Source organism: Mesoplodon mirus, assembly GCF_964341445.2.
Source record: "Mesoplodon mirus genome assembly, chromosome: 6".
Taxonomy (NCBI): Eukaryota; Metazoa; Chordata; class Mammalia; order Artiodactyla; family Ziphiidae; genus Mesoplodon; species Mesoplodon mirus.
In genome coordinates, this window is record NC_138982.1 from 54,701,051 (window position 1) to 54,717,693 (window position 16,643).

General features: G+C 37.5%; 1 protein-coding gene across 8 annotated transcripts in view; it reads right to left on the reverse strand.

Annotated features, from left to right (window-relative positions):
• Positions 1 to 16,643, reverse strand: part of NAALADL2 (N-acetylated alpha-linked acidic dipeptidase like 2) — a 1,538,215-nt gene that overhangs the window by 612,828 nt on the left and 908,744 nt on the right. For all 8 annotated transcript variants that reach the window (XM_082624729.1, XM_082624727.1, XM_082624728.1 and 5 more), the window contains one exon: positions 10,737 to 10,856. In XM_082624729.1, the coding sequence (XP_082480855.1) occupies positions 10,737 to 10,856 (120 nt within the window). The remainder of the gene's footprint in view (positions 1 to 10,736; positions 10,857 to 16,643) is intronic.

Here is a 16,643-nt window from a genome sequence, read left to right on the forward strand (position 1 = left end):
TTTCCCAGCACCACTTATTGAAGAGTCTGTCTTTGCTCCATTGTATACACTTGCCTGCTTTGTCAAAGATAAGGTGACCATACGTGCATGGGTTTATCTCTGGATTTTCTGCCCTGTTCCATTGATCTATATTTCTGTTTTTGTTCCAGTACCATACTATCTTGATTACTGTAGCTTTGCAGTATAGTCTGAAGTCAGGGAGCCTGATTCCTCCAGCTCCGTTTTTCTTTCTCAAGATTGCTTTGGCTATTTGGGGTCTTTTTTGTTTTCATACAAATTGTGAAATTTTTAGTTCTACTTCTGTGAAAAATGCCATTGGTAGTTTGATAGGGATTGCACTGAATCTGTAGATTGCTTTGGGTAGTAGAGTCATTTTCACAATGTTGATTCTTCCAATCCAAGAACAGGGTATATCTCTCCATCTGTTTGTATCGTCTTTAATTTCCTTCTTCGGTGTCTTATAGTTTTCTGCATACCGGTGTTTTGTCTCCTTAGGTAGGTTTATTCCTAGGTATTTTATTCTTTTTGTTGCCATGGTAAATGGGAGTATTTCCTTAATTTCTCTTTCAGATTTTTCATCATTAGTGTATAGGAATACAAGAGATTTCTGTGCATTAATTTTTATCCTGCTATGTTACCAAATTCATTCATTAGTTCTAGTAGTTTTCTGGTAGCATCTTTAAGATTCTCTATGTATTGTATCATGTCATCTGCAAAGAGTGACAGCTTTACTTCGTTTCCAATTTGGATTCCTTTTATTTCTATTTCTTATCTGATTGCTGTGGCTAAAACTTCCAAAGCTATGTTGAATAATAGTGCTGAGAGTGGGCAACCTTGTCTTGTTCCTGATCTTAGTGGAAATGCTTTCAGTTTTTCACCATTGAGAATGATGTTGGCTGTGGGTTTGTCATATATGGTCTATATTATGTTGAGGTACGTTCCCTCTATGCCTACTTTCTGGAGACTGTTTTCTTTAATCATAAATGGTGTTGAATTTTGTCAAAAGGTTTTTCTGCATCTATTGAGATGATCATATTGTCTTTCTCCTTCAATTTGTTAATATGGCATTTCACATTGATTGATCTGCACATACTGAAGAATCCTTGCATTCTTAGGATAAACCCCACTTGATCATGGTGTATGATCCTTTTAATGTGTTGTTGGATTCCATTTGCTAGTATTTTGTTCAGGATTTTTGCATCTTGTTCATCAGAAATATTGGCCTGCAGTTTTCTTTGATTTTTGACAGGTTTGCCTTGTATTAGTATCAGGGTGATGGTGGCCTCATAGAATGAGTTTGGGAGTGTTCTTCCCTCTGCTATATTTTAGAAGAGTTTGAGAAGGATAAGTGTTAGCTCTTCTCTGAATATTTGATAAAATTCATCTGTTAAGCCAACTGGCCACGGGCTTTTGTTTGTTCAAAGATTTTTAATCACACTTTCAATTTCAGTGCTTGTGATTGGTCTGTTTATATTTTCTATTTATCCCTGGTTTAGTCTTGGAAGGTTGTGCTTTTCTAAGAATTTTTCCATTTCTTCCAGGTTGTTCATTTTATTGGCATAGAGTTTCTTTTAGTAATCTCATGATCCTTTGCATTTCTGCAGTATCAGTTGTTACTTCTCCTTTTTCATTACTAATTCTGTTGATGTGAATTTTCTCCTTTTCTTGATGAGTCTGGCTAATGGTTTATCAATTATGTTTATCTTCTCAAAGAATCAGCTTTTAGTTTTGTTGATCTTTGCTATCATTTCCTTCATTTCTTTTTCATTTATTTCTGATATGATCTTTATGATTTGTTTCCTTCTGCTAACTTTGGGTTCTTTTTTGTTCTTCTTTCTCTAATTTCTTCAGGTGTAAATAAGGTTGTATATTTGAGAGTTTTCTTGTCTCTTGAGGTAGGATTGTAATGCTATAAACTTCCCTCTTAGAACTGCTTTTACTACATCCCATACGTTTTGAGTCGTCGTGATTTCATTGTCATTTGTTTGTAGGTATTTTTGATTTCCTCTTTGATTTCTTCAGTGATATCTTGGTTATTTAGTAGCCGATTGTTTAGCTTCCATATGTTTGTAATTTTTGCAGTTTTTTTCCCCTGTAATTGATATCTAGTCTCATAGCATTGTGGTTGGAAAAGATACTCGATATGATTTCAAGTTTGTTAAGTTTACCAAGGCTTGAATTGTGATGCAAGATATGATCTATCCTGGAGAATGTTCCATAATCACTTGAAAAGAAAGTGTATTCTGTTGTTTTTGGATGGAATGTATATAAATATCAATGAAGTCCATCTTGTTTAATGTGTCACTTAAAGCTTCTGTTTCCTTGTTTATTTTCACTTTGATTGATCTGTCCATTGGTGAAAGTGGGGTGTTAAAGTCTCCTACTATTATTGTATTTCTGTCTATTTCCCCTTTTATGACTGGTAGCATTTGCCTTATGTTTTGAGGTGCTCCTATGTTGGGTGCATAAATATTTACAATTCTTATATCTTCTTCTTGGATTGATCCCTTGATCATTATGTAGTGTCCTTCTTTGTCTCCTGTAATAGTCTTTATTTTAAAGTCTATTCTGTCTAATATGAGAACTTCTACTCCAGCTTTCTTTTGATTTCCATTTGCATGGAATAACTTTTTCCATCTGCTCACTTTCTGTCTGTATGTGTCCCTAGGTCTAAAGTGGGTCTCTTTTAGACAGCATATATATGGATCTTGTTTTTGCATCCATTTAGCCAGTCTATGTCTTTGGGTGGGAGCATTTAATCCATTTACATTTAAGGTAGTTATCAGTATGTATGTTCCTATTACCATTTTATTAAATGTTTTGGGTTTGTTATTGTAGGTCTTTTCCTTGTCTTGTGTTTCTTTCCTAGAGAAGTTCCTTTAGCATTTGTTGTAAAGCTGGTTTGGTGGTGCTGAATCCTCTTAGCTATTGCTTCTCTGTAAAGGTTTTAATTTCTCTGTCAAATCTGAATGAGATCCTTGCTGGGTAGAGTAATCTTGGTTGTAGGTTTTTCCCTTTCATCACTTTAAAAATGCCCTGCCACTCCCTTCTGGCTTGCAGAGTTGCTCTGAACGATCAGCTGTTAACCTTATGGGGATTCCCTTGTATGTTATTTGTTGTTTTTCCCTTGCTGCTTTTAATATTTTTTCTTTGTATTTAATTTTTGATAGTTTGATTAATATGTATGTTGGTGTGTTTCTCCTTGGATTTTTCCTGTATGGGACTCTCTGTGCATCCTGGACTTGATTGATTACTTCCTTTCCCATGCTAGGGAAGTTTTCATCTATAATCTCTTCAAATAATGTCTCAGTCCCTTCATTTTTCTCTTCTTCTTCTGGGACCCCTATAATTCGAATGTTGGTGCTTTTAATGTTGTCTGTGAAGTCTCAGAGAATGTCCTCAATTCTTTTCATTCTTTTTTCTTTATTCTGCTCTGTGGTAGTTATTTCCACTTTTTAATCTTCCAGGTCACTTATCTGTTCTTCTGCCTCAGTTATTCTGCTATTCCTTTCTTCTACGTAACTTTCTATTTCATTTATAGAATGAATAGAATGGTGTTCATGATGGTGTTCATCATTGTTTGCTCTTTAGTTCTTCTAAGTCCTTGTTAAACATTTCTTGTATTTTCTCTATTCTATTTATAAGATTTTGGATCATCTTTACTATCATTACACTGAATTCTTTTTCAGGTAGACTGCCTATTGCCTCTTCATTTGTTTGGTCTGGAGGGTGTTTACCTTCCTCCTTCATCTGCTGTGTATTTCTCTGTCTTCTCATTTTGCTTAACTTACTGTGTGGGGTCTCCTTTTTCCCAGGCTGCAGGTTTGTAGTTCCCATTGTTTTTGGTGTTTTCCCCCAGTGGGTAAGGTTTTTCAGTGGGTTGTGGAGTCTTCCTGGTGGAGGGGACTGGTGCCTTTGTTGTGGTGGATGAGGCTGGATCATGTCTTTCTGGTGGGCAGGTTCAGTGGTGTGTTTTGGGGTGTCTGTGAGCTTGTTATGATTTTAGTCATCCTGTCTACTAGTGGGTAGGGTTGTGTTCCTGTCTTGCTAGGTGTTTTGCATGGGGTGTCCAGCACTGTAGCTTGCTGGTTGTTGAGTGGAGCTGGGTCTTAGTGTTGAGACAGAGATCTCTGGAAGATCTCTTACCAATTTCTATTATGTGGGACCAGGATGTCTCTAGTGGTCCAATGTCCTGAACTTGTCTCTCCCACCTCAAAGACTCAGGCTTGGCACCTGGCCAGAGCACCAAGACCCTGTTAGCCACATGGCTCAGAATAAAAAGGAGAAAAAAAAAAGAAAGAAAGAAAAAAATAAATAAAATATAACAAAGTTATTAAAATACAAAATAAAAAATATTAAAATAAAGAAATATAATACGTAATTTAAAAAATTGTAAAAAAAAAAGAGCAAGAAAACCAATAAATAAATCCCCAATGATAAAAAGTGCTAAAAACTGTACTAAGATAAACATAAAAGTCAGAAACTAGTCAGCTGCATACAGAAAACACCAAGTCTACATTTGCTCCCCAAATCCACTGCCTCAATTTTGGGATGGTTCATTGTCAATTCAGGTATTCCACAGATGCAGGGTATTTCAAGTTGATGTGGGGATTTAGTCCGCTCTTCCTGAGGCTGCTGGGAGAGATTTCCCTTTCTCTTCTTTGTTTGCACAGCTCCTGGGGTTCAGCTTTGGATTTGGCCTCACCTCTGCAGGCAGGTAGCCCTCTGGCATGTGTTCTTCACCCAGACAGGAGGGAGTTAAAGGAGTAGCTGATTAGCAGGCTCTGTCTCACTCAGGCCGGTGGGAGGGAGGGGTACAGAATATGGGGCGAGCCTGCGGTGGCAGGAGCCAGTGTGAATTTGCAACAGCCTGAGGCATGCTGTGTGTTCTTCTGGGGAAATTGTCCATGGATCACGGAACCCTGGAAGTGGAAGGCTGCACAGGCTCCCAGGAGGGGAGGTGTGGAGAGTGACCTGTGCTTTCACACAGAATTCTTGGTGGCTGCAGCAGCAGGCTTAGTGTTTCATGCCTGTCTCTGGTGTCCATGCTAATAACAATGGCTCACGCCTATCTCTGAAGCTCATTTAGGTGGTGCTCTGAATCTCCTCTCCTCCCACACAATGGTCTCTTGCCTCTTAGGCAGTTCCAGTCTTTTTCCCCGACTATCTCCCCATTAGCTGTGGTGCACTATCACCATTCAGGCTGTGTTCACACAGCCAATCCCAGTCCTCTCCCTGGGGTCTGACCTCCAAAAACCAAGCCTCAGCTCTCAGCCCCCACCTGTCTTGGTGGGTGAGCAGACAAGGTCTTAGGCTGGTGAGTGCTGATCAGCACTGATCCTCTGTGTGGAAATCTCCCTGCTTTGCCCTCTGCACCCTGTTGCTTCACTCTCTTCTGTGGCTCTGAACCTTCCCCCACCCATTCACACCCTGTCTCTGCCAGTGAAGGGGCTTCCTAGTGTGTGAAAACTGTTCCTCCTTCACAGCTCCCTCCCAGAGGTGCAGGTCCCATCTCTATTCTTTGGTCTGTTTTTTCTTTTTTCTTTTGCCCTACCCAGGTACATGGAGAGTTTCTTGCCTTTGGGGAATTGTGAGGTCTTCTGTCAGCCTTCAGTAGGTTTTGTGAAGGAGTTGTTCCACATGTAGATGTATTTTTGATGTATTTGTTGGCAGGAAGGTGATCTCCATGCCTTACTCCTCCGCCATCTTGAAGGTTCTCATATCACATATTTTTGACACTAATTATTAACTGAATACATCATATGTTAATTTGGGGAAACGAAAATTAAATTTTAGATCTACCATCTTAAACTTCTACCACATGTATTAGAGTAATGCCACTTTCTATTAACTGAAATTTTAAAAAAAATAATAATTCTTTTCAATGCAGTTATCATAAGGATTAAATAATTGTCATCAGAAAAAAAAAGGAGATTGGAACAAATGAAACAGAGTATAATTCAGCAAATATGAAAAGCATGTCAATGCCTTATGTGAGGTAAGGTTTCAAAATATAGTATTTCTCAGCATTTATTTTACCTAAACTAGAGAATTTCTTACTGATCTTCCTATTGTCCACTTGTTCAGTACTGATTAGTAAATCACCAAATATAGAGATTTCCTCACTAAACCCCCAACTCAGTGTTTTAAATTTACTTGTTTTGTAGATTAAATTGAGTTTGAAATTCAAATAGTGTGAAGTTTACTTTTTTCCAAATCTGTTGGAAACAATCTACTGAATATTTGAAAATGTCAACATATAACAATTGTTTTCTAGCTCTCATTTCCCTCCAGGCTCTTCCAAAATGCTTTCCTCTTTAAGCATGCTTTATGGACTTGAGTGGTAGTTGGTTAAGTCATACACTGGCCAAACAATGTAAAATTGATATTAAAATAAAAATCTTATCCAATGAATAGATAGGAAACTGTTTCATTTGTAGGAAACTACAAAATCATTTGGATTCCCAAATCATTAAAAATGTGATTACACGGATAAAAAGGTATATAAGAAAATGCAAAAATCAGCTAATATTTGCTAGTATCTTACTATCTATCTGTGAGTACTAGGAATGTACTGTATGTTACTTCATTTATGAAAAAATAGCAACAGCATTTATGAATTTTCCTGTGTAACTTTACCATGCACAAAAGGCATAAGATATTTAGTTATTTGTAATTTTACCATATGCAAAGTTGACTCTTACAAGACTTGGGGCTTATATGTGGTGTGGACCCAGAAAATGGCCCATCTTCCACATTTCAGTGGGATTTACTTAATTTCTAGTTGTCATGGAGTACACAGTAATATTCTTTTTATTACTGCTGTTTGTGAAAATGACTCTAAAAGAAAGCCAAATGATTTTATTGCATTTTATAAAATAAATTTCATACTAGAGAGCTATTTAGCAATTTGGGAATTTGCAAGGGTTTTTGTATCTGCTTTATTATGTCTCAGATTGTCACTGAGAGAAATCTAAGTAAATCCATCATGACAGATAAAAGACTATTTTGTCTTAAAGCTTAAGGAATGAAAGCACTCTCCTATAAAATAAACTGCTATAAATACAAAGCCCATAGAAATCTAAAGCCTTTCCTCTAAGGTTTAAGCTTAAGGAAACTAGCACAAGCTAGGTCTGAAGGACTTGGCCCTTTCATACAGCAACAAAGTGTAGACATCAAGGCTTATAGCTAGAAGCCATCTGACTTTTACAGCTCCTGCTACAAATGTGGGGATTACCTCATCAATCCCTTCCTAGTGACTAAATTAACACATACATACCGTTTATGATAAAACTAATGAGATCTCCTCCTTCTTGACTGCGGATTATTTTTCTACTCTCTTTAGGAGGTTATATCACAATTTTGCTTCCCCTTTGCCCTCTTTTTCTCAGATACAGAGATTCCCTCCCAGATTCATTTTTTAAGCTATGATTTAGTTACTACTGCACAGTTAAAATATGATTAACTTTTCTCTACTCATTCAGCCCCATGTTCCCAGTCCAGATGTTCATTTGGAATCATGAGTAACAGTTGTAATTCACAAAGAAGTCAATTGGTCCTCTGCCTTTTTTCAACCCAGCTGTATTGCTCTATTACCTCATTTTCCAATTTCAGCCTCAGAATATATTTGATGGACAGGTGAAGCCAGTTCAGCTATAATCCTGCTATATAACCTTTTCTACACCACTCTTTCTTTTTTCTTTACAATGTGAATATATATTAACAGATATGGAATCAGTGATTCCATAATCTCTGGGACAATCTACAGAAAACAGAGATGCCTATGATAGAATCTAAAAGGTTAAAGAAAGAGTGCTCTTTCTTCTCTGGCTAGAAGATAATGCCAAGTTTGTGGCAAGGCTCTGTCTAAAGAGAAATTCTGCACAGACCTCTTTGTTAAATCTCTTCATAGGCCTGTAAGGAAGATGATCAGGAAAAATGTACCAGAGTTTTAATAACTGTGTCCTATTCTAGATAAACCACTATTTCAGTACTTTGTGGACCTTGCCAAATGGTTTCATAATGTAAATATTCTCTGGAGCAGTCAAATAAAAATAAACTGGCTATGTTTTAACCCATTATCTACTGGTAGGGATTTTGAGTATTTGGCCTATAAACACTGTTAGAAAAAAATTTAAATGCCTTATCTTAACATGAATTTTTAGACTTTTTTTTCCTTACATAATATATACAAAATCATTAGTAATTTAGGAAATATAAAGAAATAGAAATCCATAATTCCATCAACCCAATTTAGATAATTGGCCCCTACACAAACAACATTTTACTCATCTGTATCACTCTTAGGTTGAACAAGCAGGATTCATGTACTGTACTCAAAGCAGTGTTACAGTAGTTCCCTGTTATCCATAATTTCACTTTTAGAGGTTTCAGATGCTCGTGGTCAACTGAAGTCCAAAGTACACTGAATGGAAAATTCCAAAAATACTATTCCTAAGTTTTAAATTATGGGCTGTTCTGAGTAGCTTGATGTCATCTAAGGCTGTCCAACTCCATCCAGCCAGGATGTGGATCGTCCCTTTGTCCAGCATATATATGCTGTATATCCTACCCTGCCCATTAGTCACTAAGCAGCCCTCTAAATTATCAGAATGACGTTGGTGATATCACAGTCACATAATTTTTATTATAGTATATTGTTATATGCTCTACTTTATTATTAGTTATTGTTGTTAATCTCTTACTATGCCTAATTATAAATGAGACACTATCATAAGTATATATGTATAGGAAAAAGCATAGTATATGTAGGTTTTGGTACTAACTGTGGTTTCAGGCATCCACTGGGAGTCTTGGAACTTATCCTCCAAGGGTAAGTGGGTCTGTTGTGCTTTGTTTTCCACTGCCCCTTTAAAACACCTGGCAAAGAACATTCTTCCTCAAACAACTAGAGGAAGAGTTCTTCTAATTATTGGTAATAAAATGTCCTCTAAGCAATTTGAATCACTTGTCTTAAGTAAGTAATTAGAATGCCTAGTCTCATACCATGATCAAATCTGTACCATTGATTTAAAATGTCATCATTTTGCCCCTCTACCAAATTGGGGCTGTTTGGGGGGAAAGAGTATACTCTATCTTATTTCCTTCCTCATGCACTTGTGATACTCTTCTATAAATTGAAGATAATAATCTGTACCTCAACACTATGTTTATTGTAAAGATTAATGTGAAATACATTAAAAAATGCTTAGGGCTCCCCTGGTGGCTCAGTGGTTGAGAGTCCACCTGCAGATGCAGGGGATACGGGTTCGTGACCCGGTCTGGGAAGAACCCACATGCCATAGAGGGGCTGGGCCCGTGAGCCATGGCACCTGAGCCTGTGTGTCCGGATCCTGTGCTCTGCAATGGGAGAGGCCACAACAGTGAGAGGCCCGCATACCGCAAAAAAAATAAAAAAATTAAAAAAATAAAAATAAAAATGCTTAGAAAAATATTTAACCCATATTTCTAACAATGTTACTTTTAGAAGAAACAATAAATGTAATCATTATTATATAATTATAAATGTCCTCTTTATAATTTATTTGTTTGACTTATGATGATCTTCACATATCATTAAATATTCTTTACATTGTAATTGTCGTATAGTATTCAGCTGTACAAATGTAGCATACTTTTCAGTGCTAAACTGGATGTATATATCATTTCAAATATTTTCTCACATCATTGGTAATCATTGTGTTCATCATCTCTGATTTTTTCCCCTTTAGAATATACTGTTGAAATGGAAGTATTGGGCCAAGATGATTATTTTAAGGCCTTTAATACATATTAACAAATTATCCTACAAAAAATTAGTATCAGTGTTTATTATATTTTCAAGACTATCTTAAAATTCTGGCCTATTATCTACTATCAGACATTGATTTAGGTATAAGAGCATCCTTGGAAAATAAAAAACAGGCACAGAATGTTCTATTGGGTCCTTACAGAGTGTGCCAACAGATTTCTGGAAATATTTTTTACTCCTGGGAATTAGCTAATCTCATATAGGTTTGAAAGAGGAGAAATCCAATATATCTTTAGAACCAGAGCATTCCAGGGACATAACTACACAACTACACTGATCATTCTTTTTTAATAGAAAAAGAAAATGAAGTAAGAATGAGTAGTAGTGACTCTCTATTGTGGTTGCTCATTATGAGATACTTAGATTGAACTGCTTTAATTATGTAAATGCATCTGGTGGATGAGTGTTAATAAACTTCACTTTAAATAAAATAAATCAAAATTCTGCTTTTCCTCAGTATATTATATTTTAATTAAATTTCTGAGCAGAGTCAGTAACTGTGAAGTTATACAGTTGACAAAAATTAATCACTAAGGAGTGTAAATCAGCGAGATACTAGTCTAACATAAAGGACATGGTAATTAGATAACAGATTAGAAGTTTCACAGATGTCACGAGAAGAGGACACTGTGGTTCTCATTTTTAGCATTCCAGATAGGTATTATGAAGGAAACGCCAATTTTATGAAGGTCCCACAAACTCACAGTATCTTAAAGGTCTTAATATAAAATTATCCATTTTGGAAAAGTTATCTTCCTGTGATACCGTATGCCTCTTTGTCTTTCCACTCTATTGCTCTCCCTCTCACACACACACACACACACACACACATACTCACTCTCTCTCTTCATGTTCTCAGATGCACATGTAACCCCAACTGAACAAAATATTCACCCTACCAGCAAATAAGAGCCATTGGACTAACCTTATAAAGTAGTGGCAGTTTTCCTAATTTCAGGAGTGCAATCTGATTTGTGACATTTTTCATTTTTTTAATCCTATTTAAATCATCTGCATTTCCATAACTCACATCAATGACTTCAGCCTGAAAGAGAAGACAAAGAAAAATAAAGCCCTGTCAGAAGCATTACAGCAAATTGCCCATTTAGCATAACAAAATCATTCATAGTAATTCAAAACGTTCAAAGGAGAACTAATCTCTCTCTTACCCTGTCCCAATCATGACCTTTCTATTTCCATCAGGGTACAATAATTCTCCTTTGAGAAGTCACTTGAAAAAAAGGTTTAGATTCATGTTTACTTTGCAGTCTCTTCTAAACAAATTACAAACCCAGTTTATGCCTCTAACAGACCACCCAGTTTGGTATATTCTTACATTCATGATCCTGGAATTTGAATCGTTTTACAAGATGCTGCAAAATTAATTTCCTTAAGGTTCAACAACAATCCTACTACAGTTAGATGTGAAAACAACTCAAAGATTCTCTACTGTTATCCAAATTAAGTACAAAGTTCACAATGCACAGTTGTTCAGGATGTGCATATATCCAGCTGTGAATGACAACCCCCTGGGTTATGCAGGATACAACCTATACAGCCACCTGTACCACTGTGAAATTCAAGATTTTAAAATATGACAACAAACAACTACTTCTGTCACATTTCCCACTACTCCCTTAGAGATATGTTTCATACCAATATTTCTCAGTTTTAAAAGTCTCATTTTATTAATGTAAAAGTTTTATTCCTTCCTGGAAATTTTACTGGGAATCCTATGATTTGGTGAACCCCATCCTACACTTTGAAAAGTACTGCCCTGAGGGTTCCATCCAGCATACTCCTACAGACAAGAGGATTCCTTTGGACTTCACTTTCTGGAATTTCTATTATTAAAATAATAGCTGTTATGCTTTCAACTCAAAATGATAATACTAAATGTGCTGTTTCAGGAGGGAGGACCTTCAAGATGGTGGAGGAGTAAGATGTGGAGATGACCTTCCTCCCCAGAAATACATCAAAAATACATCTACATGTGGAACAACTCCTACAGGACACCTACTGAATGCTGGCAGAAGACCTCAGACCTCCCAAAAGGCAAGAAACTCCCCACATACCTGGGTAGGGCAAAATAAAAAAGGAAAAACAGAGAAAAAAGAATTGGGACGGGACCTGCACTTCTGGGAGGGAGCTATGAAGAAGGAAAAGTTTCCACACACTAGGAAGTCCCTTCAATGGTGGAGAGAGGGAGTGGGCAGGGTAGGGAATCTTTGGAGCCACAGAGGAGAGTGCAGCAAGAGGGGTGCAGACGGCAAAGCAGAGAGATTCCTCCATAGAGAATGGGTGCCGACCAGCACTCACCAGCCTGAGAGGCTTGTCTGCTCAATTGCCAGGGCAGGTGGGGGCTGGGAGCTGAGGCTCGGGCTTTAGAGGTCAGAACCCAGGGAGAGGACTGGGGTTTGCTGTGTGAACACTGCCTGAAAGGGGCTAGTGCACCACAGCTGACCGGGAGGGAGTCTGGGAAAAAGTCTGGAATGGCCAAAGAGGCAAGAAACCATTGTTATGGGGTGCGTGAGGAGAGGAGATTCAGAGCACTGCCTAAACGAGCTTCAGAGACAGGCATGAGCCGCGGCTATCAGCACAGACACCAGAGACAGGCATGAAACGCTAAGGCTGCTGCTCTAGCCACCAAGAATCCTGTGTGCAAGCACAGGTCACTGTCCACACTTCCCTTCCCGGGAACCTGTGCAGCCGGCCACTGTCAGGGTCCCATGATCCAGGGACAACTTCCTTGGGAGAACACATGGCATGCCTCAGACTGATGCAATGTCATGCCGGCCTCTGCCTCTGCAGGCTAGCTCTGCATGCTGTATCACTCCCTCCCCCCAGACTGAGTGAGCCAGAGCCCCCTAATCAGCTGCTGCTTTAACCCCGTCCTGTCTGAGAAAAGAACAGAGGGCCTCAGGTGACCTATACACAGAGGTGTGGCCAAATCCAAAGCTGAAACCCAGGAGCTGCTCAACAAAGAAGACAAGGGAATTTCTCCATGCAGTCTCAGGAGCAGTGGATAAAATCTCTGCAATCAACTTGGTGTAACCTGCATCTGTGGAATACCTGAATGGACAATGAATCATCCCAAAATTGAGGCAGTGGATTTTGGGAGCAACTGTAGACATGGGGTTAACTGTACACAACTGACCAGTTTCTGATTTATATATTAAACTTAGTTTAGTTTTTAGTGCTTGTTATCATTGGTGGATTTGTTCATTGGTTTGGTGGCTCTCTTCTTATTTTTTTCTTTTTTTATTATTTTTTTTTAATTTTTATTTTCATATTTTAAAAATATTTTATTTTAATAACTTTATTCATTTCATTTTATTTTTTTTCTACCTTTCTTTTTTTTTTTTCTCCTTTTTCTTCTGAGCCATGTGGCTGACAGGGTCATGGTGCTCCGGCCAGATGTCAGGCCTGAGCCTTTGACGAGGGATAGCTGAGTAGAGGAGATTGGATCACCAGAGACCTCCCAGCCCCATGTAATAAAAATCGGCAAGAGCTCCACCAGAGATCTCCAACTCAGTGCAAAAGCCCAGCTCCACTCAACAACCAGCAAGCTCCAGTGCTGGACAACACATGCCAAACAACTAGCAAGACAGGAAAACAACCAACCCATTAGCAGAGAGGTTGACTAAAATCATAATAAGCTCACAGACACCCCAAAACAGACCACTGAACGTGGTCCTGACCACCAGAAAGACAACATCCAGCAACATCCACCAGAACACAAGCACCAGGCCCCTCCACCAGGAAACCTACACAACCCACTGAAAAACCTTACCCACTGGAGACAGACACCAAAAACAATGGGAACTACAAACCTGCAGCCTGCAACAAAGGAGACACCACACAGTAAGTTAAGCAAAATGAGAAGATAGAGAAATACGCAGCAGATGAAGGAGCAAGGTAAAAACCTACCAGACCAAACAAATGAAGAGGAAATAGGCAGTCTACCTGAAAAAGAATTCAGTGTAATGATAGTAAAGATGATCCAAAATCTTGGAAATAGAATAGAGAAAATATAAGAAACATTTAACAAGGACCTAGAAGAATGAGAGAGCAAACAAACAATGATGAACAACACAATAAATGAAACTGAAAATTCTCTAGAAGAAATGAATAGCAGAATAACTGAGGCAGAAGAACAGATAAGTGACCTGGAATATTAAGAAGTGGAAATAACTAACACAGAGCAGAATAAAGAAAAAAGAATGAAAAGAATTGAGGACATTCTCCAAGACCTCACGAACAACATTAAACTCACCAACATTTGAATTATAGGGGTCCCAGAAGAAGAAGAGAAAAATAAAGGGACTGAGAAAATATCTGAAGAGATTATAGTGAAAACTTCCTTAACATGGGAGAGGAAGTAGTCAATCAAGTACAGGATGCACAGAGAGTCCCATACAGGAAAAATCCAAGGAGAAACACACCAACATACATATTAATCAAACTATCAAAACCTAAATACAAAGAAAAAATATTAAAAGCAGCAAGGGAAAAACAACAAATAACATACAAGGGAATCCCCGTAAGGTTAACAGCTGATCTTTCAGCAGAAATTCTGCAAGCCAGAAGGGAGTGGCAGGACATATGTAAAGTGATGAAAGGGAAAAACCTACAACGAAGAATACTCTACCCAGCAGGGATCTCATTCAGATTCGATGGAGAAATTAAAACCTTTACAGACAAGCAAAAGCTGAGAGAGTTCAGCACTACCAAACCAGCTTTACAACAAATGCTAGAGGAACTACTCTAGGCAAGAAACACAAGAGAAGGAACAGACCTACAATAACAAACCCAAAATAATTAAGATGGTAATAGGAACATACATATCAATAACTACCTTACGTGTAAATGGATTAAATGCTCCCACCAAAAGACATAGACTGGCTGAATGGATACAAAAACAAGACCCATATACATGTTGTCTACAAAAGACCCACTTTAGACCTAGGGACACATACAGAATGAAAGTGAGCAGATGGAAAAAGATATTCAATGCAAATGGAATTCAAAAGAAAGCTGGAGTAGCAATTCTCATATCAGACAGACTAAACTTTAAAAAAAGCCTATTACAGGAGACAAAGATGGGTACTACATAATGATCAAGGGATCAATTCAAGAAGAAGATATAAGAATTGTAAATATTTATGCACACAACATAGGAGCACCTCAGTATATAAGGCAAATGCTAAAAGTCATAAAAGGGGAAATAGACAGTGACACAATAATAGAAGAGGACTTTAACACCCCACTTTCACCAATGGACAGATCAACCAAAATGAAAACAAATAAGGGAACTCAAGCTTTAAGTGACACATTAAACAAGATGGACTTAATTGATATTGATGTACATTCCATCCAGAAACAACAGAATACACTTTCTTTTCAAGTGATTATGGAACATTCTCCAGTATATATCATATATTGGGTCACAATTCAAGCCTTGGTAAATTTAACAAACATAAAATTGTATCAAGTATCTTTTCTGAACACAACGCTATGAGACTAGATATCAATTACAGGAAAAAAAAACTGTAAAAATTACAAACACATGGAGGCTAAACAATAGGACACTAAATAACCAAGAGATCACTGAAGAAATCAAAGAGGAAATCAAAAATACCTACAAACAAATGACAATGAAAACACGACCACCCAAAACCTATGGACTGTAGCAAAAGCAGTTCTAAGAGGGAAGTTTATAGCATTACAATCCTACCTCAAGAAACAAGAAAACTCTCAAATAAACAACCTAACCTTATAGCTAAAGCAATTAGAGAAAGAAGAAAAAAAACCCAAAGTTAGTAGAAGGAAAGAAATCATAAAATCATATCAGAAATAAATGAAAAAGAAATGAAGGAAATGATAGCAAAGATAAACAAAACTAAAAACTGGTTCTTTGAGGAGATAAACAAAATTGATAAACCATTAGCCAGACTCATCAGGAAAAAAAGGGAGAAGATGCAAACCAACAGAATTAGAAAGGAAAAGGAAGTAACAACTGACACTGCAGAAATGCAAAGGATCATGAGAAATTACCTTAAGCAACTCTATGCCAATAAAGTGGACAACCTGGAAGAAATGGAAAAATTCTTAGAAAAGCACAACCTTCCAAGACTGAACCAGGAAGAACCAGAAAATATAAACAGACCAATCACAAATGCTGAAATTGAAAGTGTGATTAACAAGCTTCCAACAAATAAAAGCCAGGACCAGATGGCTTCACAGGAGAATTCTATCAAATATTTAGAGAAGAGCTAACACCTGTCCTTCTCAAACTCTTCCAAAATATACCAGAGGGAAGAACACTCCCAAACTCATTCTACGAGGTCACCATTACCCTGATACCAAAACTAGGCAAATATGTCAAAAATAAAGAAAACTACAGGCCAATATCACTGATGAACAAAGATGCAAAAATCCTCATCAAAATGCTAGCAAACAGAATCCAAAAGCACATTAAAAGGATCATACACCATGATCAAATGCGGTTTATCCCAGGAATGCAAGGATTCTTCAATATACACAAATTAATCAATGTGAAATGCCATATTAAAAAAATGAAGGAGAAAAACCAAATGATCATCTCAATAGATCAGAAAAAGCTTTTTTCAAAATTCAACACCGTTTATGATAAAAAAAAAAAACTCTCCAGAAAGTAGGCACAGAGGGAACGTACCTCAAAGTAATAGAGACCATATGTGACAAACCGACAGCCAACATCGTTCTCAATGTGAAAAACTGAAACCATTTCCACTAAGATCAGGAACAAGACAAGGTTGCCCACTCTCAGCACTATTATTCAACATAGCTT